At 39.8% G+C, this 27,936-nt stretch overlaps 1 protein-coding gene across 2 annotated transcripts in view; it reads left to right on the forward strand.

The window, feature by feature from the left end:
• The window catches only part of Hook3 (hook microtubule tethering protein 3), an 87,580-nt gene that overhangs the window by 51,746 nt on the left and 7,898 nt on the right, over positions 1-27,936 (forward strand). Inside the window, exons 12-19 of one of the 2 annotated variants that reach the window (XM_032919229.1) lie at positions 477-587; positions 1,211-1,298; positions 7,706-7,775; positions 10,489-10,629; positions 15,768-15,855; positions 18,375-18,380; positions 20,033-20,067; positions 24,322-24,404. In XM_032919229.1, coding sequence (XP_032775120.1) covers positions 477-587; positions 1,211-1,298; positions 7,706-7,775; positions 10,489-10,629; positions 15,768-15,855; positions 18,375-18,380; positions 20,033-20,067; positions 24,322-24,404 — 622 coding nt within the window. The remainder of the gene's footprint in view (positions 1-476; positions 588-1,210; positions 1,299-7,705; positions 7,776-10,488; positions 10,630-15,767; positions 15,856-18,374; positions 18,381-20,032; positions 20,068-24,321; positions 24,405-27,936) is intronic. The other variant, XM_032919230.1, reaches the window with a different exon arrangement.

The raw sequence follows: 27,936 nt of genomic DNA on the forward strand, positions 1-27,936 counted from the left end.
TTCTGCGTGAACCTCCCACTGTGCTTTTAGCCCCTTCTAAGAATGGCTATGGGACTGAGTTTTACCCTCATTGGTGTTTCTTCCTATCTTTCTTTCCTGCTTCTGTCCCTCTCATTCTTGTGAGAAATGAAAGCCCCTGTGGATTCTCTGATAATTATTACCATTTTCTAGGTGACTCTAGGAGCCTGTCTTAGCTAGACAGATTTTATTTCCTAATTCTCTCCCTTTTATTAGAATGATGGATTATATAAATTTATTCAAGTATGGTGAGAATAGGGTTTCCATAAACCTATAGAAGAAAATGATGTACTTTTCTGAAATTTGTTTTGTTTAGATTGGAGGGGGGCATTGAACCTAGGGCTTCGTACACTAACAAGCATATGTTCTATCATTGAGCTACATTCCACCACCTTGATCATAATTTCTAATGTTTCAAATTATAAAAATTTTTATGTCATTTTTATATTTTGTATCAGGTTGTAGAACTGCAAAATAGATTATCTGACGAATCAAAGAAAGCAGATAAGTTAGATTTTGAATATAAGCGGCTAAAGGAAAAAGTTGATGGTCTTCAGAAAGAAAAGGATGTAAGTATGGAATAGGCATTCTGTTTTTAAGAAGTGTAAAAGTTAAGACTGGAATTTAATTCATTTTTTTTACTACATTAATTCTTTTTTTAAATGGACTGTTCTTTTAAATCACACTTTCCCCTTTTTCCCAAGAAATAAAGATTCAAGGAATACTTTTAGTTCAGTTCTCATTTCTTTAATATACAATTGTTTTTGTCATTACCCACCTTACATCTTCTTACTTTTGCCTTTCATGTGCGTGGCCCTTCTGTTTCCTGTGTAATTAGCATGGACGATACGGTTCCACCATTACTTAGCACATTTTACTTTTCACAGCCTGAGTATTTAGTCTTCATCCCAAATCTTTGTTTAATGGTAAGAATGTTAAGAAAATGGTAAAGGACAAACTAGACAGCTTTATGTTTCATACTTAAGCATGAATAGTGTGTTGCCTTGCAATAAGATATCTGGTATCATCAAGGACACCAGTCATTTTCATCTGTTTCTAGTCCCACGATCTCTCCATAGAAGATGGAAACTTGGTTAGCCCATGTCCACTATCGTTTATCTTCTCCCTGGATAAGGCCTAGGCTACTGCTGAGTGACGTCGTAGAGCTGACTCTGCTTTTATCTTCCTTTAGAGGTTACGAACGGAAAGGGATTCTCTGAAGGAAACCATTGAAGAGCTGCGTTGTGTGCAGGCTCAGGAGGGGCAGCTCACCACTCAAGGTAAGAATCTCTATAAACCGAGGAGACAGTTCTGTCTTCAGTGAGAGTGTAGGGTTCACTTTAAAATGACTGTAAAAGCAGATGAAAGTGAAAATTTGATAAAACAAAATAAATTAAGATTTTCCAACTGTTCACCAACATCCTAACAGGCTGTGCTTGGGGGATTGAGTTTACTTAGCATCTTTAAACTAATTTTGTAATCTCTTGAGTTTTATAAGTCAAAAATCATCTGTGAGCCTGGATACTTGTTTTCTGAAAACTCTCATGGCTTCTTTAAAAGTGTATCAACCTTTCCAAGTCAGTGATTTCTACAAAAAGTAGAATGAATTTTAAATCATATGGCGCTTACACCTGGGGCTGGAGCGGCTTCTCGGCTAAGAGCACTGGCTGCTCTTGAGAGGACCTTAGTTCCCAGCACCCACATGGCAGCCGTAACTGTCTGAGTCCAGTCCCAGGGGATCCACAGTCATTTCTGGCTTCCGCAGCACTGTCATGTGAAAAGCAAACACTTATAAACGTAAATTAAAAAGGAATCCGTAAGAAAAAATATGCAAATTCTTAAAATGTTTAAGGAAAAAGTAGACATATATGGCTTGTTTGTCACAAAAGAGAGTAGCGCTTAGCTCACGATGTGCCCTCTTCCACCCTTAGTCAGCACAGTAGGAGTCTAGTAATGGCTAGTACAAGTTTCACACTTAACCCTAACCTGGTTAGTTTCCTGAAACAGCTCTCTGAGTAGCCTTAGTCTCTCTCCTTACTTCCACTAATAACTTCTTTCGTCTCTTGCCTCTACTCTCAGTCATCTGTCAGTCCCCTCTCCATGACCTCACATCCTAGTGTACCTACTGTGAATAGCAATTACTCTCCATGGCCTCACATCCTAGTGTACCTACTGTGAATAGCAACTACTCTGGCACTACTGTCATCCCATTCTCTTTGCTTGTTCTTCTGACATCTCCCGACGCTGCCCGGTACACAACCCAGATTCAGACAGCCCAAGTTCTCTCCTTCTGCATTCACATGACTAATGCTCAAGGAGAGAGACATGCACACACACGGAATGCATACACGTCTGTGTGTGTGTGTGTGTGTGTGTGTGTGTGTGTGTGATAGAAATTGCTGAATATCTTCATTTCGTAATGTAATCACTTCCTCTTTGTATCCCTGCAGTTCTTTTTCTTTTCCTCGTCAGATCTGTATTATTTTTTTTCAGAGTTTTTATAATCTAACCTTCCCCCATTGCTCAGTCCCTATATTGTCAAGAAAAGACAACCCATCTTCTATAAACTCACATGTTTATTCTTTTGCTATATAGAGGTCCACGTGGTTCAATGTTCTTTGTGTAGATTTTCCTCTATATAACTGAAGTTTTCATTCATCAGTAAAAGTTATTAAAGAGTAAGGAGTATTTTATGTTCTAATGAGTTTCATTATAGCATTATATGCAAATACTTTGTATTTTGATCATTTCTACCCATCGAGCTCTCCTACTCCTGCAGACCACCTTTCTCATCCATCATTACCCTTCCATGTGTATGTGTACCAGTAAGTTTAACTAGAGTCACTTACACGAGCAAAGGTGAAGGGTTATATATAAGCATGTGGGCATTTTATCCCTGGAAAATGTGTTCTCCCTCCTCCGGCAACCATTGCCATAGGTCTCAGGAAGACGTGTAACTTAATGAGCATCCGTATTTCCTCAGCAAAGAGCAGGCCTCGTGAGGCCTTCTCTGTGATGACTGTGACAGACCGAATCCTGTCTAAGTGATCATAACTGCTGAGATCTGAAAAGACTCACCCCTCCTCAGCTTTTGCATTCTTTCCTCCCCTCTTCTGAGCCTTAGATTGTGTGACACAGGTATCCCATTTAGGTCTGAGGACTCAATTGTCACTTATCCTTATTAGGAATCCTGATGTAACCACTACTACTGGAAAATAAACAATAAAAGAAAGCACTGATGTATGACACTAATGTATATGTTTAGTTGGCATATTGACAGGCATATCATTAACAAAACATTAACAAAACAGCAGCAGTAACTTCCCCTCTAGAACCTACGACTCCTTACCTTCACAAGGCCTAGGTTTCGTCCAGGTTCACAGTCTCAGACCTCAAGTCCCTTCCAAAAACAATAAAGACATCTCACCATGGAAGCTGTAGTATGTCACAGTGTGTCCCCCAGTTTATACATCCCTGTGTCCACACATCTTCACTTGCAAATGTTCATTGCCACGAGTCGTTGGTCTGGTTCTAGATCTCTGGCCTCTGTGACACACCACCAATATTCGATCCCCATCAGGTCTCCTGTCGTTGCCCTGTGTCATGGGGATCCTGTACCTTTGGAGCAGCAGGACTGGCCCTTTCACACATCTCAAACCATTAGGCCAGTTCAGAGCCCTGTATCAGGGACTGGGTGGCAGCTGAACTGGTCAGCTCTGCTGTGCCGTCCCGATGAGGATCAGGGCCTGCTCTCCCAAGTGTTGCAGCTGGTGAGGGCAGGGCTAGCTCTCCCGAGCTCACACCCTGTGGGCAGTTTTCTCAGCGCTGGTAAGGGGCAAGAAGGGTAGCATCTTCTCTGCACCCGTGACACTCCACAGAAGACAAGTGGCAAGTTCTCACACACTCATCCCTGCCATTAGGGCCAGCTCCACTGTGCTGCTTGGGTGAGGCACAAGGCCCACTCTCACAAGTGCTGCCACTGGTGAGAGTTGGAGCCAGCTCTCTAGAGCCCTGCATTCAGTGAGGAGCAGGGCCAGTTATTCACAGCCCCTGGATATCCATGTGGTCCCTACTGGCTGCTCCAGCTAAGGGCATCCCCATGTTCTCTAGCGGTAATATGATCCAGACACTGACCCTGCTACTGCTGCCAGGCTGGTATTTCACAATGGCCCCAGGTGGCAGGACCAGGCACTCAAAATAGGCTGCTCCTATTCACCCTCGGGTTTCCAGTTCCATCTCTATTCATAATGCTCAAGCTGCTCCTCTTCTTTCTCTCTCATCTGACCACCACATACTCACACAGCACGACTCCCTCTGTAGGCTGGCCATGTTGCTGGCAGGCCCCTGGGTGGTATCCTCCATGGGTTGCTACTTGGAGTGTCAGCAAGTGGGTGGCATGGTGACCTGCAGGTCTCTCTCTTCCTCCTCCCGTGCCACACTGCCTAGATTTGATTAGATTTGACTGATTTTTATAAGTCCTAGGCAAAAGACAGCTTTGGCCACTATGCCAGGCATCCAGCAAGGATGAACAGAGGACTTGACTGCCACCTGCTCTGTCCCTGACTGATAGAACACCACTACCACATCTGCCTCTGCCAGGGGGACCTTTATATATTCTAAATGACGCTCTTTACCAGATACATAGCTGGCAAAGAGTTTCTTCTGTTCTGTTGACATCTCTACTCAGTAACTGTTTTCTTTGTTTTACAAAAGCCAAGGCCCTGTTTGTCAACCAGAGGCCTTATAACCTGAGCAACCGCAGACGTTATTTTACTATAGCTTGTGTGTTCCAGAGTCGATACTCTAGGTTACTATTTAATATATTTCCTCCAAGTTTCACAGTTTGCAGTTTAGAAGTTTTTCACTTCCTAGGTTATATTTATACCAAGGTTCTTTTATATTTGCTTTTTTGCTTGTTTTAAGAATAATGTGAATGGAATTATTTCCCTGATTTTCCCCCTCACTGTATGAATTATTGGTATAAAGAAAGACTACTCATTTTTTCTTTTATTGGATATTTTTTATTTACATTTCAAATGTTATTCCCTTTCCCAGTTTTCCAGACATAAGTCCCCTATCCCATTCCCCTCCCATTCTTCTATAAAGGTGTTCCCCTCCCCATCTAAGACCCCTTCCAGCGCCCCCCAAATATTCCACTAAACTGGGGGTCCAACCTTGGCAGGACCAAGGGCTTCTCCTTACATTGGTGCCCAACAAGGCTATTCACTGCTACATAAGCAGTAGCCCTGAGTCTGTCCATGTATAGTCTTTGGGTGGTGGTTTAGTCTCTGGGAGCTCTGGTTAGTTGGTATTGTTGCTCTTATGGGGTTGCTCATTTTTGTGTGTTAATATTGTTATCTTCCCATGATGCTGAAAGCCTGTGAGTTTTCTGGTGGAAACTTTAAGGTCTGTTGTTGTGGTGGTGGTGGATTTGTTTTGTTTCTCTGTGTAACACTCCTGACTATGCTGGAGTTTGGTTTGTAGACCAGGCTGGCCTGGAACTCAACAGAGATCCATCAACCTCTGCCTCCCAAGCACTGGGATTACAGGCATGTGCCACCACACCCTGCTAAGGTCTGTTTTATGTGGAATACTGTCATCTGCAAATGAGGATCTTAGACTTGTTCCTTCTCTATGTGTATCCCTTTTATTTCCCTTTGTAGTCTGATTATACTAGCTAAGACCTGCAGTAGTGTTCTGAATAGGAGTTAGAAAGGCGCACCTTCGCCTGCTTAAACGTTACTGTGTAACTCCTTCAGAGATAGACATGGAGATCCATGTCAGCCACATGAACAAATGAAGGGGAAGTAACACCATTTCAGTTTGTACAGAAAAGGCATTTGGCAAAGTCTAACATGTACTCATAATTTTAAAAACTTAGTATGCCAGGAGTAGAAGAAAGTTTCTTCCACATGATAAAAAACTTCAGGGGTGAAAGAATGAAAGTTTTCCCTCCAAGACCAGGAAGAAAATGAAGGTGCCTGCCATCACAACTTTTCTTCGGGTGGTGGGGTGGGGGGTAGGGGTTGTATTAGCATTTCTAGCCAGACCAGTTAGGAAAACAGGGAGCAGGGAACAAAGAGAAAATAGAGGATGCATATTTTGACCCAAAGGACCTAGATACAAGACTTGATCTTGTAGGCGAACCTTCTGATGGCATTTAATTTGACAGCGATCCCCTGCAATTGGTGCCAAAAGCACAGGCAACAAAATAAAAGATGAATGAACAGGGCTTATTAATATGAAACGTTTTAATGCACTAAAACCCACTTTCCTCTGCGTAGAGGTATTCTCAGGTGAAAGGTCTTCCAGAGGACCTGGGTTTGATTCCCTTCAACCACAGGGTAGCTCCCAACATCTGTGACTCAAGTTCCAGAGGATCCAATGCCAAACAAAAAATGTGCCGGGCAGTGGTCACACCCAACTTAATCCAAGCACTCGGGAGGTAGAGGGACACAGGTCTCTGAGTTAGTAGCCACCTTCGTCTACAGAGCAAGTTCGTGAGGGCTGATTGAGGAAGACAATAGAGGTCAGTTTCTCTCTTCTGCATATGATCACAGACATATACATGAACACGGGATATATACACAGAATACCCAGAATAACTGAAGAATTTGAAAATTGAATAATCATAAATAAAACCCATTTCATACATGAACAAAGGATTTAAATAGAATGAACTATATATCTCCAAAGAAGATCAACAGATGGCCAAAGAACACATGAAATAGTGATATCATTGGTCATCAGAAAAACACAAATGAGTTCTTTACACAACTAATGAGGCTAATGCTCTTTCCACCACCACCCCCCATGACTCCAGACAAAGGAAAGTAAGCATTGATTAGAATTGATCAGCAGAAGTCGAAAGCATTATGTATTACTGGTAGGATGGGGCAGTGTTATAGAATAAGTTTGATAGCTTTTTGAAATGTTTTAAACATGAAATTAACATGTAATTCACCAGTTCCTCTTCTAAGTACGTTAATAAAAGAACTGAAAGCAGATAAAACCAGATAATTGTGCATATTTAATGTACATAGCAGCAATATCCAGTCACCACTAAGTAGAAGTGATTCACATCCATCAAACTAAATACAATAGATGCATACAATGGAATATTATTTATCAGTAAAAGGAAGAAAGTCCTGTAATGTGGGCAAATCATCAAAGTAACTGTGTTAAGTAAGTAAAACAGACCAGTACACAATTCTGCCTACATGTCTACACAGGAACTCACTGACCCAGACAGACGTAAAGTAGACTAGGGTTACCAGGGAATTGCAGGCAGGAAGAGAGAGAATGCTTAGCAGCTATAGAACTTCTGATTCAGTTATTAAATAGTTGGAAAGAAGTAATGGGAATAGTTAGATAACATTGACATGTACTTAAGGTATGTATTTGTACCCTTAAATTTGTTATAGTGATACATTAATTTCATAACGCTACTGTAACTTGGTCTTTTACTTGAGTAAATTGGTGGGTTTTGCCTAGTAGCCACAGAGCTGGGTTCAAGTACCAAACCATAAAACAAACAACTCCCCATCCCACCCCCCAAAAAAGTAGACTTTGTTTTTGGTGTTAACATTCATATCAAGGGTAGTACTTGCCTGCAGAAGCTGCGTCTCTTATGCAAAGGAGGTGGTTGTGCTTCCTTGACTTTGTCTACCTTTCCTTGCACTCATAGGGTTAATGCCTCTGGGAAGCCAGGAGTCTTCAGACAGCCTTGCAGCAGAGATTGTCACACCGGAAATCAGGTAAGGAGAATGATAGTGACAGTCACTCGCACAGCACCCTTGCAGAGCTCTTACTCTCAGTAGACAAAGAGCCAGCTCCTCTTTGTGATGTGCATCTCAGCCTGAACGCAGCTCTAACTTCTCGTGTTTGAGAATGTTAGAAGCTTTTTTAACTCGGCCGGAGAACTAATTATTTTCACTTGACTATGACAGTCTTTCACACTACAAAAGAAAAATCACATATCCCTCTCTTGGAGCCTTGGCAGATGCAGAAAACACCCAAGGCAAAGGTTGTGTGCTTAGCCGTCAACCTAATTCACAATTAATTACTAAGATTTACCCATTGTCCACTTGGACTGCTCTCATAAAGGTGGAGTGCTGCAGACAAACTGTCCCCGTCTGTAACAACTTCACCCTCACAGTCCTCACCTGTATATTTAGCATCTTAGAGATTTCATGCCCTACAGTACATCCTAGCTTTATGTGTACAAATGAAAAATGAGAGAAGGGGATGATGAATCCTGAACATTGCTTTTACCTTTTGGCTCTGGTTGTCCTTGTCTTTATCATGTATTATCCATCAGGTCCCATCTCACCACCGTGTATGTGTGTGTGTGTGTGTGTGTGTGTGTGTGTGTGTGTGTGTGTGTGTGTGTGTGTGTGTGTACGCACGCGTGTATGTAAGCATGTATAAATGTGCATACATATGTTGTTGTGGTGGTTGTTATTTTGAAACAAAGCCGCTGTGTCACTCAAGACTGTGCCCTTGAACACTCTTGGGATATAAGGCAGAAGAATACTTGTCATTACCTCTTTTTAAAGGAGCCTTGGTATTTAGAGCCATCTTTTAGAGAAAGAAATGGAATTATGGATATATAAAAGTTGTACAAGCCCAAAACCTTGAAATAAATATTCAAATGCTCACTGAGATAATGCGAGAACCTACTATTATTTCTTGGCTGTTAAAAATACCAACTAGGGGGCTGGAGAGATGGCTCAGCGGTTAAGAGCGCCCGACTGCTCTTCCAGAGGTCCTGAGTTCAATTCCCAGCAACCACATGGTGGCTCACATCTATCTGTAAAGAGATCTGATGCCCTCTTCTGGTGTATCTGAAGACAGCTACAGTGTACTCATATATAATAAATAAATAAATCTTTAAAAAAAAGAGAGAGAGAGGCTCCTTATTAAAAAAAAAAAAAAATACCAACTAGGGCCTGAGAGGCTCAGCAGCTTAAAAGCACTGGTTACTCTCACAAATGATCCAAGTTAGCTCCCAGCACCTTCATGGCAGCTCAGAACTGTTGGTAACTCCAGTTCCAGGAACCCAGTGCCCTCTTGTGACTTCCAAGGCCACCTGCACACACAGGATACATATACAGAGAAGCAGAGACATGAATTTTTTTTTGTTTTTAAAAAAGTACCAAATATGAGACTGAGAGAGATGGCTCAGCAGTTAAGAGCACTGGCTACTCTTCAGAGGTCCTGAGTTCAAATCCCAGGGACCGCATGGTGGCTCACATGCACACACGTGCTCCACAGCACCGGTGTAGAGGTTAAAGGGCAGCTGGGAAGGTGGCTCCATCTTTCCATCTCGGCTTGCTGGAGTCACACCTAGGCTGGCAGCCCTCACCAGCCCATGAGCTCTACTTCTCACCGTCTGGGAACAAGCAGAATCAGTTGAATGAACATACTTACTCTTCCCAGTTACTCACAAGTAAAGAGCTGTGTCCGTCACCCCAGAAGCAGTTAAGGAAGCCTGTTGGTGAAGGATTTTTAAGTTAAATAGGAGCAAGGCTGAAAAGTGAAACTAAAAAGGGATAAAAACTACAGCATATGTCATGGACAGTTAGTAGTTAATATCTGATATTTTTCACCAATGTTAGGGGTTTGGAGGAACTAAAAGCCTGAAACAATGTAAAAAGTGGGGAGAAAAAGATTTTAAAGCAAAGTAGCAGAATGTGTAGAAATGTGCCCATCTTTTAACTTAAAATTTGCTTTTCTGGTAAAAAAAAAAGTTAAGGAACTAGCTAATAATATAAACAAAGATTTTTATAAAGCAGTTGACTGTTAAAATATTAAAAATCTTGCCAGGTATGGAGGCAGTGTACACCTTTAATCCCAGCACTTGGGAAGCAGAGACAGGCGGATCTCTGTGAGTTCAAGGCCAGCCTAGTCTATAGAGCTAGTTCCAAGGCAGCCAGGGCTGTACAAACCCTGTCTTGAAAAAAACAATTATTAAAATCTTGAAATAGTCTAAACAAGTAATAATTGATTTATATTTAGTACTGTGTCATTTATGTTTTTGAGATATAATATTAAAAGATTGTGGAATTTTAAGTGTAACTAGCAAGTACCAGTTTTCTTTTGAAAAACAAATATTTGTCTGCATGCATAAATACACAGAATCAGGACATTTGGTTTCAGCCCAGTCATGCACTATGCAGGTGTAGTCGTGTGTTCATAGTCTAAATATTTAAATAGAAGAAATGGGGTTTGGAATTTTCTTCATCGTTTATCATGATACACAGAAACGCTTTCTGAAGATTATAAGTTCTAGGAGGAGTTGAGTTCCTAAAAGTAATAACCTTTTGCTTTTATAAAGGCACTGAACCTCTTGCAGGCACTTAAATTTTCATTTGTATCCTGTATATTGATACTCTAACTTATAATTGGATCATGATAAATATAGTATCTTAATGAACCATATAATCAGCTTTTATTTTTCTTATTCAGGGAGAAACTTATTCGTCTTCAGCATGAGAATAAGATGTTAAAAATCAATCAAGAGGGTTCAGACAATGAGAAAATTGCTTTATTGCAGAGCCTTCTAGATGATGCAAATCTTCGCAAGAATGAGCTGGAGACAGAGAACAGGTAGCGTGTGCGGGTGGAGTGGCCAGCTACAGCCTCCTCTTGTCTGCTTGGTTTTGGTATTTGTAAAGAAAGTCTCGGGATTTATTTGAAGAATGATTACATGCTAGTATATTTTTTTAACTATAATATAATTACAACAGCTCTTATTTTTCCTCCCTCCAAGTCCCCTCCTTCCTGCTCTCCTTCAAACTCAGGGCCTCTCCTTTCATTAATTGTCCTTGCATACCTGTGTATGAATTTGCATATATATCCCTTAATACAGTGTTACTTGTATGTATGTTTTTCAGGACTGAACATTTGTCCCTCTACAACCAATGGGTGTGCTCTTCCCTGAAGGGCCACCTCTTCCGCCCAGCTTATTCAGTTGCCTGTAGTTCTTTGTGGAAGCTCGAGGCCTCAACCATATTGTTGAGACTTCATGGGTACATTGTCTGGAAATTGTCATGAAATCTCATGAACACATGGATGTAGTTTCTACAAGGCCTGTATCACAGAAGGCATCCTGGTCTTCTGACACTTAAAATCTTTCAATCCTCTCTTTAACTTGAATGTACGTGAAGGGATTGCCTTGTAGATGTATTAATAGGGGTTGGGCACCCCATGGCCACTTACTTGTACTTTGAGCAGTTGTGGATCACTGTAATAGTCTCCATCTGTTTTAAAAATGAAGGTTCTTGGATACAGTGTGAGAGTTTCACTTAACTGTAGGAATAGAAATACAGTTAGAAAATGATTAAGGTAGGAAAATGGCAGCATGGGTTCTCCTCTATAACCTCTTTAGCAACGGGTAGCTGCCTAGCTTCAATTACATAGTTCTTGGTTATACCAAGCTAAACTGACAGTATTGTGTCCTTAGGGACATCTCACCTGGCCGGTCATTACCATTGTGGTCTCCAGGCTTCGTTCACAGATGACTAGGACTGCGGTTTGCTTTTCCCACTCAGGTAGCTCACGTAGTACCTTCTGATGCTACAGGGAGGAGCCCTCCAGGTCAGTTCCAGCTCGAGGCTCTAAGTCCCATGTCTGAAGTACCTGCTATTTTTAGCAACAGAAGCTTAGAGCAGACTGTAAAGAAAAGGACCTTATAGAAGACTGTGGGAGTATCTTAAGTTGCACTCATTGATCTCTCTGTATTTTAACCATTCCGATCAGATCTGCTTCTTCCTACTCTAAATTTTATTCCAGTGGGGAAAACATTCACAATTTTTTCATATTGTTTCTCCCATACACTTTAATTGTTCTTTTCTCTTCAGAAACTGAGCAGGTAGTTTTCATACTGTACCTATATGATACAAATGACTTAGTTTTCTGACATCATCATCATCATCATCATTATCACATGTTAGTTCCTACATCTGTAGGATACAGTATGGCATTTTTATACTTAAATATATCATGTTTTTTGTTTTGGGATTTTTTTTTTTTAGTTTGTTTGTTTTATTTGAGTATACTGTAGCTGTGTTCAGACACACCAGAAGAGGGCATCAGATCCCATTACAGATGGTTGTGAGCCACCATGTGGTTGCTGGGAATTGAACTCAGGACCTCTGGAAGAGCAGTCAGTGCTCTTAACCACTGAGCCATCTCTCCAGCCCCAATATGTCATGTTTTTACGGTGCCTGTTGTCAGATTCTCTGCCTCCCTCCCACTCCATCGAGGCCACACACACATCTCTTGGGCCTTTTCTCAGTTCTTAAAAGCAGTCTCTATTCTACTTTTTCCCCCTCTTTTCAGTTTCCAAATCTGAGAGAAAACATATTTTTCTTTCTGTGGCTATCTTTTTTCACTTAACATGGTATCCTCCAATTCCATCCTGCAAATGACAAATTTTCATTACTCTTTATGGCTGAGTAAAATGTATTTAGTCAATGTTTTCTTTATTCATCCATGACCACCTGTGCTGTTAGTATTAGCTTTGTGAACAGTGCTGTGCTAAGCAGAAGTGTGCAGTCCCAGACACAGGGAATCTCACAACCTCTTTTTAATCTCTTTATAATTGCTGCCCATTAATTCTTATCATATGAATACCTGACAGAAGAGTTTCTCCCATTCTGTAGGCCTCCTGTCCGGGTTTTCTATTACTCCCTACACTCTAACTTGTCAGTTTGTCCCTTCTGCTTCCTGAAGTATTGTCCTCCTGTTGAGGAACTTCCTGCCTATGCCAGGGATCTTGTGTTTTCCATGTATCTTCTTATAATAGCGTTCAAGTTTCAAGTCTTAAGGTCTTTGACTCACTTTGAATTGGTTTGTGCACAAGGTGAGAGATACGGATTTAGTTTCATTCTTCCATGTGCAGATATTTATTTCTCCGGAACCATTAGGTTTTTTGTTTTTTTTTTCTTTTCTTTTTTTTTTTTTTTTTTTTTTGAGCTGGGGACCAACCCAGGGCCTTGTACTTGCTAGGCAAGTGCTCTACCACTGAGCTAAATCCCCAACCTCGGAACCATTAGTTTTAAAAGCTGTCTTTGTTCCCAAGTATCTTGAACTTTTGTCAAGAGTTGAACATGCATTTCTGGAGCCTCTTTTACCTTATTGGGTATGTCTGGTCATACCACAACTCTGTGCTGTTTGTTGTTATTACAACTTTCCAATCGTTCTAATCTAGTGAGTGATGCCACCAGCCTTAGTCTCTCTATTTCTACAGATAATGCCAGTGGAATGTTGACAGGAATTGCATTGAATCTGCACTTGTTTTGAATACTTTGGAAATCTTAGCCATATTAATTCCATCAAATGGAAGCTCTTCCCATCTTCTGTTCTATTCCCATCTTCTTTAGTTTCTGTCTTTAGTAATTTTCACTCTACAGGTATTTTACATATTTGATTAGGTTTGTTCCTAGAAATGTTTGTGGTTTGGTTTGCTGAGCAGGGGCAGGGGCTATGGTAGTCGTCCTGTTCTGTGTTCCTCCTTCTTTAAAATTTGTTTAATTGTTTTATTTATTTACATTCCAGCCTTTGCCTCTCCCTTCTGGTCCTCCTCCCTCAGTTCCTCATCCCATTCCTCCTCCCCTTGCCTTTGAGAGGGTGCCCCCCCCCACTAAGCCTCCTCCTTCCCTAGGGCCTCTGGTCTCTCACGGATTAGGCACATCTTCTCCCACTAAGGCAAGACCAGGCAGACCCCTGCTATCTATGTGCCAGGGGCTTCAGACTGATCTGTGTATGCTCCTGGTTGATGGTTCTGCTCTGGGAGCTCTCTGGGGTCTGGGTTAGTTGAGACTGCTGGTCTTCCTATGGGGTCGCTGTCCCTTTGGCTTCTTTAATCCTTCCCCTAATTCAACCATAGGGGTCCCCAACTTCAGTCCAATTGTTGGCTGTGAGAATCCGCATCTGTCTCAATCAGCTGCTGGTAGATCCTCTCAGAGGACAGCCATGCCAGGATCACATCTATAAGCACATCTGACCATCAGTAATAGTGTCCAGACTTGGTGTCCCCCGTGAGATGGATCCCAAGTTGGGCCAGTCAATGGACAGTTTTTCCTGCAGTGTGTCCTTCATTCTTCTCCCTGCAGTTCTTTTAGATGGCAACAATTCTGGGTCAGAAATTTCGATTGTGCGTTAGTAATCTTGTCTCTCCACTTGGTGCACTGTCTATGTACTAGAGGTGGACTCTTCGAGTTCCCTTTTCCTACTATTGGTCTTTTTGGTTAAGGTCATCCCTATTGAGTCCTTAGAGTCTCTCACCTCTCAGGTCTCTGGGACTTTCTAGAGGGTCCCCCCATTTCCCACCCCTGAAAGCTGCATATTTCCATTCATTCTCTTGCCCCCACCCCACAGACCTAATCCTGTTGCCCCTTTTCCCCTCTCCCCCCCCTTTCCCACCCAGATCCCTCCCTCCCTCTGCCTCCCATGATTATTTTGTTTCCCCTTCTAAGGAGGATTGAAACATTCTCACTTGGGCCTTCCAGCTTGTTTAACTTCTTAGTCTGTGGGCTGTATCCTGGGTATTCTGGAGACTTCCACAACTTAGGGGTTCTTTCTAAGGAAGTTGATTATTGGTATAGAAATTAACTACTATTGGCAGGGTTTGGTGGTTTGTTTCTTCAATCCCAGCCCTCGGGAGGCAGAGGCAGGTGGATCTCTCAGAGTTTAAGCCAGTCTGGTCTACATGGTGAGTTCCACGCTAGCCAGGACTACATAGTGAGACCCTGTCTTAAAAAGGAAAAGTTACTATTTTTGGATATTGATTTTTCTACCTTGCTGTCTCACTGAAATTTTCGGTCAGTTTTAAAAGTTCTTTGTAGAGTATCTTGTCGTCTACAGATGATTTGTTTTCCTCCTTTCCTAACAAAGTTATTTGGAATTCCAAAGTATTATGTAGCAAATAATTAAATGTGTAATATGCCAGATGATCACTAAAATGCCATAAAATTGCCTTTTATAATCCTTGTAGTAGTACTATTAACTCCATCTTAAAACTGAAGAAGCTGAAGCTAAAGAATATTTAGAAGTTTTCAGTTAGAAGATATAAAAATGAAAGCTCAGGTCTTCCAGATCCCGAAGTCCACAGTGGCATTATAGATTTAAAAACCAATGAAGGAGAACGGATTGCAAAAGTGAGGTTGTTAGGTTTGGTTGTGGGTTTTTTTTTTTTTTTTTTTTTTTTTTTTTTTGTTTTTGTTTTTGACAGGCTCATAATGTATACCAGGCTGGCCTCAAGCTTACTTTGTATGTAAGGATGACCTCAGCTTCTGACCTTCCTGCCTCCACCCCAAGTGTTGGGAGTCATAGGCGTGTCCCATTATGCCTAGTTTATACATAGATAGAACCCAGGGCTTCATGCATGCTAGACAAGTGCTCTACCAGCCGAGCTGCATCTCCAGCCCCAGAGTGAAATTATAAATGACACAAATAATAATATGGACATAATATTTACTTATGATATGAAACTGCCTGTGCTATTGCAGTTACATACTGTGCTACAACCAAGTGTGCCTGTGCTATTGCAGTTACATACTGTGCTACAACCAACTGTGCCTGTGCTATTGCAGTTACACAGTGTGACTACAACCAACTGTGCCTGTGCTATTGCAGTTACACAACCTGAGTCCATAGTTTGCTAGTGATGCTTTTGGTGAAATCATTATGACCACCCAGGGGGAAAGGTAAACTTGGGGAATTAATGTGTGTTTGCTTTTCAGGCTTGTGAATCAGAGACTTCTGGAAGTACAGTCACAAGTAGAAGAACTGCAAAAATCTTTGCAGGATCAAGGCTCAAAAGCAGAAGATGTAAGTTTTGATATGTTCCAACCATGCTCCAAAAGTTTCACAAAACTGAGAAAACTGTAGTTATAGAAATAACTAAGTAAGTTGTGGAGGCATGTACTCGAGTGTGCACATGTGCTCCACAGTCACCTGTGGGAGCTGTTTCTCTCCATGTGTCGTGGGAATTGGTGGCAAATGCCTTTGCCACTGAGCCATTCCTTGGGCCTATCTTCAGGTTTTTATTTGATGATATCCAATAATTTAGTGTTATACTGGTTATAGGGAAGAAATACTGTTTTTCTTTTCACTGGCATTCCTTATTTAAGCCCTGTTTTAATTGATTCTGCAAGAAACTGAAAGTTCACTTGTATTTATCAGCCAATATAGTAAATTGAGCCTATACATCTTATATGTGTTCAATCATAGTGAAGTAAAAGGTTTTCTTCTTCCTCATCTCCCCCCCAAAAGTAAAGGAATGCCCAAGAAGAAAGTTTTATATAATCTTGGTATTTGAGAAAATAATGCATCTCTAGTATCCTGTCATCTCTGAGTGTCCAAGTCCACACTGGCCTCTTCATATTCTTCTACCACTCTGCACATCTCCGTCACAGCTCCCCTCTGCTGTCGGCACATTCTCCCTGGATCGTAGGAGTCATCTCCTGCACTAGCCACCATTCACACTGCTCAGCAGCACTTAGGAGACAGTCTCGGGCCACAAGAAACACATTGCAATCGGCACATCCTTTATGCTGAATAAAGCATTCCCAATAAAACCAAAGCACAAAAGTATTTAAGAACAGTTGGAAGAAGAGGGAAGTTAAATGTCAATAAATCAGTCTTGTTTTCTGCTGCAGTACACTTGTACTGTAGTCTCAGACATTTTTAAACTTTCTCCACTGATGAGTCAGATGGAGGAATCTTCTCCAACTGTACTAACATAGAACATCTGAAAACAGAAGAGAGTTAAGTAAATTACTTTAAAGTGTAGGAATACTAAATATAAAAGCCCTCAAGGCCTCAGACTTAGTTTGGTTTGTCTACACATCTTTTATTTTTTTAAGATATTTATTTATTATATGTGAGTACACTGTCGCTGTCTTCAGACACACCAGAAGAGGGCATCAGATACCACTGTAGTTGGTTGTGAGTCACCATGTGGTTGCTGGGATTTGAACTCAGGACCTCTGGAAGAGCAGTCAGTGCTCTTAACCACTGAGCCATCTCTCCAGCCCCATACATCTTATTTAGATCATCAGTGTGTCACTTTGATTTATGAGCTAGTTTATTTCTTAATGAGTTGGTAATTGTTTTAATTTCTCAGATCAGTTCACAACTACTGTCATTTTCAACACTGTTTTTAACCTTTATTAACATGGAACTAGTATAAAATACCAAGCCTTTTGTTGTTCTTTTTCTTAAAAAATAAAATTTGTTTTGTGCCTCTAGGATCCAAATCAAGTGTTCTACTACAAATAGCCATCCCCACACCCAACCAATGTCATGATTTTAAAAAAGCATGTATAAATGGTAAATCTCAAAGAAGTGAATTTAGTATACTGAAATATTGGAGCTTAATTAGCAATGTGTTAGAGGTGAATCATAGGATGTAGAAGTTCTTAATTTGTTGACATCTCTAGATCCCTTTAACCAGTCTGTAAAATTCATTTGGGTCTTGAAAACTTTGAGGTGAGAGCTGTGGATTTGTTTTGATGGAAAGGGGAAAGGAGGAGGGAACACAGGAGGCCAGCATGGTGAGGCGTCAGCTAACTGAGTGTGTACGGCACAAGCAGCCACTCGTGGGGCCTCGTGCTCAAACTAAGACATGAAGGGCTTGTTCTTTGAAGGAACTTGGCATAGCTTAGTATCGCTGTGATGGATCTAATTAGACATGTGTGCCATCGCGTTAGGGGATCATATCTCAGAGGTAAATCTTTGTATAAACCAGTCACCTTTTAACTGCCTGCACAGCATTGAGATGTCTCCCTCAGATCTAAGCAAGATTTCCTGCCACGTTCTCTGCACACAAGAATCTGTTTCGAAGACTCCAGATCCCTTAGAGAAATGATTAGTTTAGTTCAGTGTGTGTAGTTCTTTTAACACATCAGATTTTTTGATGTTGTTCTCTTCTGTCCTCAATAGCCAGTGTGCTGCATAGAGCAGCCTCTAGACCTGACTCCTTCCCTCTGAAGGAGACAGAATTGCTGCCTTCTCTGTTGTCAAAACAGCCTTTTCTTACAACCTTAAGTCAGAGCATGGTGGTCTTCACATTTTTATTATTATTTTTATGTCATTTGTTTTTAGCATGGAAGCAGAAATTCATTGTTATATCCAGTCATATGGATAATTTGAGCTAGCCACAGTATATAAAACTTCAGAGAACGAGACAGGATGAGGAGACCTAGAAGAAAGAGAAATGTACAATTCTGAAAAATGCATATCTTTTACTTCTGTTCATGAATTACTAAATGGTTCCTTCTCTTGGCTGCTGTGTTTGCTTCATACTAATATGTCCTCTCTGTCTCTTGGCATGGTTTCTGCTCAAGGCTATTGTAAGTATGGCTTCCTATTCATTTCCATATACTTAGAAGTTTTTAAATTGTATACTTTTTCTGATATTATAGTCAATAATACTGGAATTTTAGAGTAGGACTCATGAAAAATGAACATGCTAGAATTACTTCCTTCATAAATACGTGCTCTTTACAAGGAGAATTTTAAAGTATATCAAAATCTTAATGTAGAAATGCTCTCCCTATTAGTTCATTTATATAATTTATTTTGACACAAGCTTCCTTTTATAATCTCCAGTCACACATTTTGATAATTACAGTCTTCAGTGTGGAAAGGCACTGACCAAAGAATGCATGGAAAGGGAGGCTGTGCCTAGGTCTTAGGGTCTCTGCCATCCTGGACAGAAATTACTAAATATTCTTTGGCTTAGCTTCCTCAGTTGTACAGTAGGGCTGATATTACTATTGTGAGGTTTATGCCATGTATATAACAGGCTTTGATTTCTGGCACATTGGCCTTGTATTTAGTTATTTTACTATATAAATTGTAATAATTTAGAATAACTTGTTAGGATCTAATCAAAACATAGTATCAAGAATTTTTAATATTTCCATTTCATCCTCTTAGCAAAGAAAGAACAAACTATAACTATTCAAAAATAAAGAAATAAATATTAAAAGCTAGTAAGTAAGGTTATTATCTTCCTGTTGTCTTGGAGGAAATAGTGGTGGAGTACTTTGGTCTAATTACAGTTGTCATACTGGGAAAGATATGAATTTGAAATGTCCCAAAGCTATGTTACAATCGACTTGAATCAAAATCAGGCGTGGTAATCCACAGCTGAAACCCCAGCACCTTCTCCATTTAGGAGGAGAGTCATGAGTGCAAGGCGAACCGGGCTTCATACATGGTGAGCTGCAGGCCATTCCTACATGGCAGGAGTAGGCAGACATGAATGAATATATATGGTGGTCGTCATTAAACAGGGCAACTAAGAATTAGAGGGCTTGCTTCTCCTTGTCGCTGTTATTAAGAAATTGAGCTATTTGTTTTATAAGCCTACATTAACTGGGTTTGAGTGTCATTTATCATATAGTTTACAAATCCACTATTAATATCTACACTTCTATGTGTTAAAAGTATGAAACCTGGTAGTCTTTGTTAAATGTCTTTGTTGCTTATTTTTAGGTAAATTTTGAGTTCCTGCTTTTCAGGAGACCTCTAAAAACTACCAAGTCAAAACTCCATTCTCAGCATCTTACCATCAGATCCTTTATATGCCCCTGCCAGAGTACATCACTTGTTATCAATTAAAGTATGGCAGCAATCCTGAGACCTTATCATAGTGCAAAGAAAGAGGATAGGAAAATCTGCATGGTAGGGTACTGTGTGGCTACTGAGTCCAGGAACATTTGGGTCTCTATATAAGTAGCTTTTAAATTCATTTCCCTCTGTATAGAGAATTTATCTAGTTTCTGTGTATTTCTTACTGACTACTCTCAACTGCTGGGCTAGTCTGTTCTTTTACTGAAGAGGAGAAAATTGAGGTACATTGGGTTTTGAGCTTTTTGAACAAAGAAATTACTGAGGGCTTACTCCAAATAATTTAGTATATAGTCTTCAATTTTTACAAAGAAATTTGTTAATTAAAATGTTAATAATGAGCTAATTTCTTATTTTCCATTTTCAGTCAGTTCTTCTAAAAAAGAAGCTTGAAGAACATCTGTAAGTAGACAACTCATTGAGGCTCTTCTTCACAGAACAGAACAAAAGCACTTTGTTGTGGGTACAGAGGATGTTGACAGGGCATAAGCGGTCCTTGAAGATTCAGGAGGAAACCATCTGTTGGTAGTGACTGCAGGATCATTTCTCCCCAAATCCCCACACATCCATCAGTTCAGTGATTGTGAGGCCTGGTGACTCACACCTGCAGTCAAGGGACTGAGGCAGCGGAACTGTTCCTGGTGTCAGGCCAACTTAGGCAACAGTAGGAGACTCCAGAACAAACGGTTTTAGGGCTGTTTTCTCAGTGGGAACTTTAGAGCTTCCTATCTTTGTTATAATAGTCATGTTATTCACGGCCTTTTTCTGTGCCAGGCCAGACAGTAATTATTTTAGGCTGTACAAGTCCTGGCCTCTGTTGCAGCCGCTCAGCTCTAAATGCAGCTGTAGACTACATTAGTAGTCATCTGTGCTGTAGTCATTGATGACTACATTAGTAGTCATCTGTGCTGCAGTAGAGCTGCACATACGGAACAGGCACCCTTCTTCCTTGCCCAGACAGACTAGTTTGCCAGCCCTACGTTCATTTTTACATAAGCTTCTTTAGAATACAGTTTTATTAGTCCTTTGAGAATGTCCTACAATGTATTTGATCATATTCACCATCCCACACTCCTTCCCCTAACACCTTCTCCCTGCCCAACTCTATTTCATGTCTTTTTTTTAGAAGACACTGTATTGAGGCAAATGTCCTACTCCTCTGGCTCTGAACAAAAAGCCTTTGCACTCCCCTCTTCCTCCATGTCCCGTGAGCCTTAGGTGTATGGACTGTGTTAGATGTATCAACAAATACACTTCCTTAAAGTAGAGTGTTTGTCAGTACCGTATTTTTCAAGTAAGCCTTTAAATTACTATTTTTTTTAAAAAGATTTACATATTTATTTTATGTATGTGAATACACTGTTGTTGTCTTCAGACACACCAGAAGAGGGCATCGGTTCTCATTACACATGGTTGTGAGCCACCATGTGGTTGCTGGGAATTGAACTCACATCCTCTGGAAGAGCAGTCAGTGCTCTTAACCACTGAGCCAGCACCAGCTTTTATCTCTCCTTTTTTTAAAAAAAGATTTATTTATTTTATATATATGAGTACACTGTAGCTGTCTTCAGACACACCAGAAGAGGGCATCGGTTCTCATTACAGATGGATGTGAGCCACCATGTGGTTGCTGGGAATTGAACTCAGGTCCTCTGGAAGAGCAGTCAGTGCTCTTAACTGCTAAGCCATCTCTCCAGCCTGAATTACAGTTGTTTTAAATAGGACTTTGTAACGTAAAAGATGAAATAAGAAATTAAAATATCACTTTTGATCCTCCTGAAGAAATCTTCAATAATTTTTCTCAGCCCAGTAACATCTTAATCTTATCATTTTCCTGCAAAATTGCTTGCAGGCGTTAAGTGTAGGAAGGCTATGAATTAGTAGCTACTGATTAAGTTAAAATAGGCATTCTCCACACCAAAGAGATAAGTTTGGCTTTTCTTCTACAATTGGAAAGATATTGTGTTTTCTGAAAGTTTGATGTATATTATCCAGTTTTTTAATATATTGGATGAGATAGATTCCTAGCCACTGAGATTTCTAGAAAGTCTAATAATAGAGTCTAACTATACTAAAACAATGCTACTTTCCAACCTTTATAAGATTACCTAGAATGAGAATCTAGAGTGAAAATCTTGTAATTTTGAATTTTCCATTCCTCTCTGAAAACAGCAGAATACTTTGGGTCAGAAATCCACTCTTTAACCATTGTCATGTGCTCAGTTGCACACGTGCTGAGAATCTTCACCAGACAGGGTGTTTACTGAGGACTGTATTAGTTTCTTGTGTCTGTTGCAAACATTACCACAAATAAAGGGGCTGAGGGAACAGAATTATGTTTCACAGTTACAGAGCCAACAAAATCGAAATCAGTTGTTGACAGATCGATTTCTTAGTGGATGAAGAGCAGAGCCCACCCCAGTCCTCCTAGTTTTGGAAGCCTTGGCAGGCCTTGGCACTCCGTTGGTAGCCTCTGTTCTCACTTGACATTCTCTCTGTACAATGCTTCCCTCAGCCTCAAGGTTTCTTCTGAGATGCTCAGGAAATGCTTGAAATCACTCATAGTTCTGAACACTACATTTTTTTGGGTTCTTTCCTATAGATAAATACTTCTGACTATAGTTTTCTAATACAGTAGAACAATTATTATAACACTGTCCTAAAACATTTATTCTGATAACCAGCATGGTTACTGCGTAACTAGTGGTGGATAACCTACACAGTGGATACGCAAGACAGAGGGATAATGGACATGTCAGGAGTGGCACAACAGGACACGTGAAGTTTACCACACACCTCTGTACATCATGGGACTTAAAACTTATTTCTGTCTGGGGTTTTCTAATGGTTTGACATCAACTGGCCATAAGCAACTGAAACCATGGGAATCGAAACCACAGTTAAGGAAGAACATGGGCATTCCTATAACCACAGCAGTAGTTGGGTTCAGAGTGTGCCCTGACCCAGCACAGCATCCTGTTAAGTGTTAACTAAAAAGATCCGGTTTCTAAATGGTGTCACAATGACAGTATTAGAGTTAGAACTTACCTTTTGGAAGAATATTCAACTCACCACAGGACCTCTCAGTAGTCACGTATAGATTTAAAACTGTACTAGAGACCATTTTCAAACATATCAAATTAGCTTTAAAAATTAAATCAGTAGTGAGAATTACTGCTAAAGTTGATAAGCAATAATAATTCTCATTGACTGCTGAGTATTGAAAAATGTACATACTCTATAATATAGCAGTTTTGCTGTATATACCTGAGATTTCTAGAGATAATGCTGTCCAGATATGCTAGGAAAGCTTTAGAAGACATGTAGTTAGTAATTAACACAGGAAGTAAAGTGCTAGACAGGAGTAACATTGCTTAGGAGTAAGATAAGACAGTAAACCATCATGTAAATCAGAGGACACTTAAAGTTTTGGACATTGATTATCCCTTGGAAGGAGATAGATGTGCGATGTCTAAGGCTTTAGGAAGACGTTTGATTTTTAACCTTTTGACTGCTCATTGTGCTTAGTTATTTTATTCTTTAAGATTATAGTAATATATATGTATATAATTAGATATACATTAGATACTGTATATAAAAATATATTAGATATTAATACCTTGAAAAATAATTTACTGAAGAACAAAAAGATCCAGGCATGGCAACGCCTGCCTTTGTTCCCAGCAGGTGGGAGGCAGAGGCAGGTGGGTCTCTGACTTAAAGGCCAGCCTGTCTATGTAGTGAGTTACAAGTCAGCCAGAGTTACACAATGAGACATTGTCTCTTTTAAAAAAAAGGCAGGAAGGAATTTATTATAGTGTTAGGCTTTGAAGCATTAGCAATAGACATAACAAGAGCTGTTGCTATTTAATATGGGCACATATGCAGTGCCACACGGAATCAGTTAGTGGGTGATTATATGTCACAGTATTATTCAACTGTTACAGGAGAAAAGCTTGCTGCCTTTTATTTTTTATATTGGAACATAATCTTTTTATAGTAATTTATATATCCTAAGTTCCTAAACATATAGGTTGGTGAAGATTTGACAGAATTCATCCTTGCTTCTCCCAGTTGATCTGACTACAGCTCTGTATTAGCCACAGTGCTAATCTTCATCACTTTTTGTTAGTTTTTGAAGCAGGATTTGTCATAAACAGAATCTAATTCTTTTGTTCTGCGTTATCTTGTGAGGTCTGTTCATATTGTATATATCTGTGTCTTCTTTAATGTTCTTTCTGTTAAATATCTTTTTTAGCAATTTATCTTTGGCAACAAAATTTGCATTGAAAAGCTTCTCAGAGGTTGAAGTTCAATTTTTACAATATCCTTATTTTTAAAACGTGAAGATCTTCATATATGTTTTATGTAGAAGAAATTATTGTTTCAAACCAAAAGAACTGGGTTTTGCCTTTTAAAAAAAGCTTCAGACTGTTTATCTTTTCTCAAAGAACTTGTGTGCAATGCAAGTCTTTTTTAAATATAATAAATTTTTAGTTCAAAATGAAAAAAAGAATACAGAAACAAGGGCTAAGCATGTAGTCAAAGGCAGAGAACTTGGGTAGCATGTGTGAGGACTAAACTAGATCTCCAGCACAGGAAAGAGAAGCAGATGCAAAAACAGGAATGTTGATATAGTCGCATATTTTGTTGCAGAGAGAAGCTGCATGAAGCCAACAATGAATTACAGAAAAAAAGAGCCATTATTGAAGATCTCGAGCCAAGATTTAACAACAGCTGTAAGTCTTTCCTAATAGCATCATTAGCTGTACACTGTTTTAGAGATAATGAATTTATGTAACTTGTTTCTTTTAAGTGGGCCTTTTAGCTATTCAGCCACTTAGAATTTCCCTTAGGGAACTAGAAAAGGACTTAGTAGTTAAGAGCACCTGCTGCTCTTCCAGAAGATAAGAATTTGATTGCCAGAACCTACACTGGTGGCTCACAACCCCTGCAACTCAAACCCCAGGGAATCCAATACCCCCTTCTGGCCTCCAGGACACCCACACACATTTGACAAACTCACACAGGTACATACACATGTGCTTAAGAAAAATATTAAAAATTTTAAAAATAGTTTACTAAAGAGAAGTTGTCAAGTTTTGGAGAGATGGCTCAGAGCAAAGCGCTCTTGCTGTCCTTGTAGGACACCAAAGTTTGATTGGTAGCACCCGTGTCAGGGTCACAAGTACCTGTACTTATTTCCCAAGGATCCAATGCAGATATCTTGCCAGAAACACACATCCCAATTCCGTGGCAGCCCAGTGTCTCTGCCGCCACACACTCCCCCAAAGTCAAATCACCACAAGAAAACACACAACCCAATAATCCAATTGATAAGATATAATTGCCCACCTAAACATACAAAGCCCTGTACACATCCATCCCTTAAGGACATTCATAACAACCTGTAAAGGTACAGTGCAGAATCTTACAACAGCCTCCATGTTCTCTCGGCAGCTTCTCCTCCCTCTCCTCCAGTCTCCCGTCCTTTCCGTTCCAGTCTCCTCCTCTTCCCTCAAACTTTTCCCCCACCATTCTTCCTTCCTGTCCAACGAAAGGCCTCATTCTCTTGTACCTGCCTCACCTGTATGACATCATCCCACACAAACACACAGAAAATAATAGTAAAAATTTTTAAGAATTGTACTAATTTTTAAGTACTAATTCACAGAATTCTTTACCTGTGGTAAAGAATTGTAATGGATAGTATATGAAGCTAAATACTTTCAAGGTAATTGTGATAAGTTAGCCCTGGACATATACCTTTTTTGGTATTTATAACTGTAGTTAACCTTAACTTCATTTTATGAAAGTGAAATGTCAGACTTTATTTTACAATATAGCAAAATGCACATAGGAGCAGGTAACCATTTTAAGAATGCAGTCCAGTAGAATTAAATACTTTGTTGTAAATCAGAAATGAAAGGGGAGACATAACAACAGAAACTGAGGAAATTGAAAAAATCATCAGATCCTACTACAAAAGCCTATACTCAATAAAACTGGAAAATGTGGAGGAAATGGAAAATTTTCTAGACAGATACCAGGTACCAAAGTTAAATCAGGATCAGATAAACCATCTAAACGGTCCCATAGCTCCTAAAGAAATAGAAGCAGTCATTAAGTGTCCCAACCAAAAAAGCCCAGGATCAGATGGGTTTAGTGCAGAATTTTATCAAACCTTCATAGAAGACCTAATACCAATACTATCCAAACTATTCCACAAAATAGAAACAGAAGGAACACTACCCAGTTCCTTCTATGAAGCCACAGTTACGCTTATACCTAAATCACACAAAGACCCAACAATGAGAGCGAACTTCAGACCAATTTCCCATATGAATATCAATAAAAGTAAAAATACTCAATAAAATTTTTGCAGTCAAAATCCAAGAACACATCAAAACAATCATCCATCATGATCAAGTAAGTAGGCTTCATCCCAGGCATGCAGGGATGGTTTAATATACGGAAATCCATCAGCGTAACCCACTATATAAACAAGCTCAAAGAAAAAATCCACATGATCATCTCATTAGATGCTGAGAAAGCATCTGACAAAATTCAACACCCCTTCCTCTTAAAATCTTTGGAAAGATCAGGAATTCAAGGCCCATACCTGAACATAGTAAAAACAAACCAGTAGCCAACATCAAACTAAATGGACAGAAACTTGAAGCAATCTTACTGAAATCAGGTCCTAGACAAGGCTGCCCACTCTCTTCCTACCTATTGAATATAGTACTTGATGTCCTAGCCAAAGCAATCAGACAACAAAGGGAGGTCAAAGGGATACAGATTGGAAGGGAAGAAGTCAAAACATCACTATTTGCAGATGATATAATAGTATACTTAAGTGACCCCAAAAGTTCCACCAGAGAACTCCTAAACCTGATAAACCACTTCACCAGAGTAGTTGGATATAAAATTAACTCAAACAAATCTGTAGCTTTCCTATACTCAAAGGAAAAACAGGCCGAGAAGGAAATTAGGGAAACAACACCCTTCACAGTAGTCACAAATAATATAAAATATCTCAGTGTGACTCTAACCAAGTGAAAGATCTGTATAACAAGAACTTCAAGTCTCTGAAGAAAGAAATAGAAGATTTCAGAAGATAGAAAGATCTCCCATGCTCCTGGATTGGCAGGATTAATATAGTAAAAATGGCCATCTTGCCAAAAGCACTCTGTAGATTCAGTGCAATCCTCATCAAAATTCCAACTCAATTCTTCATAGAGTTAGAAAGAGCAATTTGCACATTCATTTGGAATAACAAAAAACTCAGGATAGTGAAAACTATGCTCAACAATAAAAGAACTTCTGGGGGAATCACCATTCCTGACCTAAAGCTGTACTACAGAGCAATAGTTATAAAAACTGTATGGTATTGGTACAGAGACAGGCAGGTAGATCAGTGGAATAGAATTGAAGACCCAGAAATGAACCCATACACCTATGGTCACTTGATCTTTGACAAAGGATAGTTTTACATCCAGTGGGAAAAAAAAAGATAGCATTTTCAACAAATGGTGCTGGTTCAACTGGAGGTCAGCATGTAGAAGAATGCAAATCGATCCATTCTTATCACCATGTAAAAAGCTCAAGTCCAAGTGGATTAAGGACCTACACATAAAACCAGATATTCAAACTAATAGAAGAAAAAGTGAGGAAGAGCCTTGAACACTCAAGGCTTAACTATTTAGGAAACTCATGCAAGTAAAATCGAATTTGTACTTTCCTGTCTAGCTTATCTCACTAAGCATACACTGTCTTTCTCTTTCACTTAACGTTAAGTCTCTATGGCACGGATCAGAATTTAGACTTAAAAAGATCATATTGGGGGCTAGAGAGATGGCTCAACGGTTAAGAGCACTGGCTGCTCTTCTAGAGGTCCTGAGTTCAATTTCCAGCAACCACATGGTGGCTCACAACCATCTGTAATGGATCTGATGCTCTCTTCTGGTGTCCGAAGATGCAAAAAATAAGTATTTAAAATTTTTTTAAAAAGAAGGTTTTAGGGGTTGGGGATTTAGCTCAGTGGTAAAGCGCTTGCCTAGGAAGGGGAAGGCCCTGGGTTCAGGCCCCCGGTCTGAAAAAAAAAAAAAAAAAAAAAAAAAAAAGAAGGTTTTAGTAAAATAAAAATATAGATTATTTTTAAAGAGAAAATTATATATTAAAATAGACTAAACAGTCTCTCTGAACTATTATTTACTTATAAATAAGTTAAATTTTAATGTTATTACATTTTAATTTTTTATGGTCATC

Source organism: Rattus rattus, chromosome 13 (genome assembly GCF_011064425.1).
Source record: "Rattus rattus isolate New Zealand chromosome 13, Rrattus_CSIRO_v1, whole genome shotgun sequence".
NCBI lineage: Eukaryota > Metazoa > Chordata > Mammalia > Rodentia > Muridae > Rattus > Rattus rattus.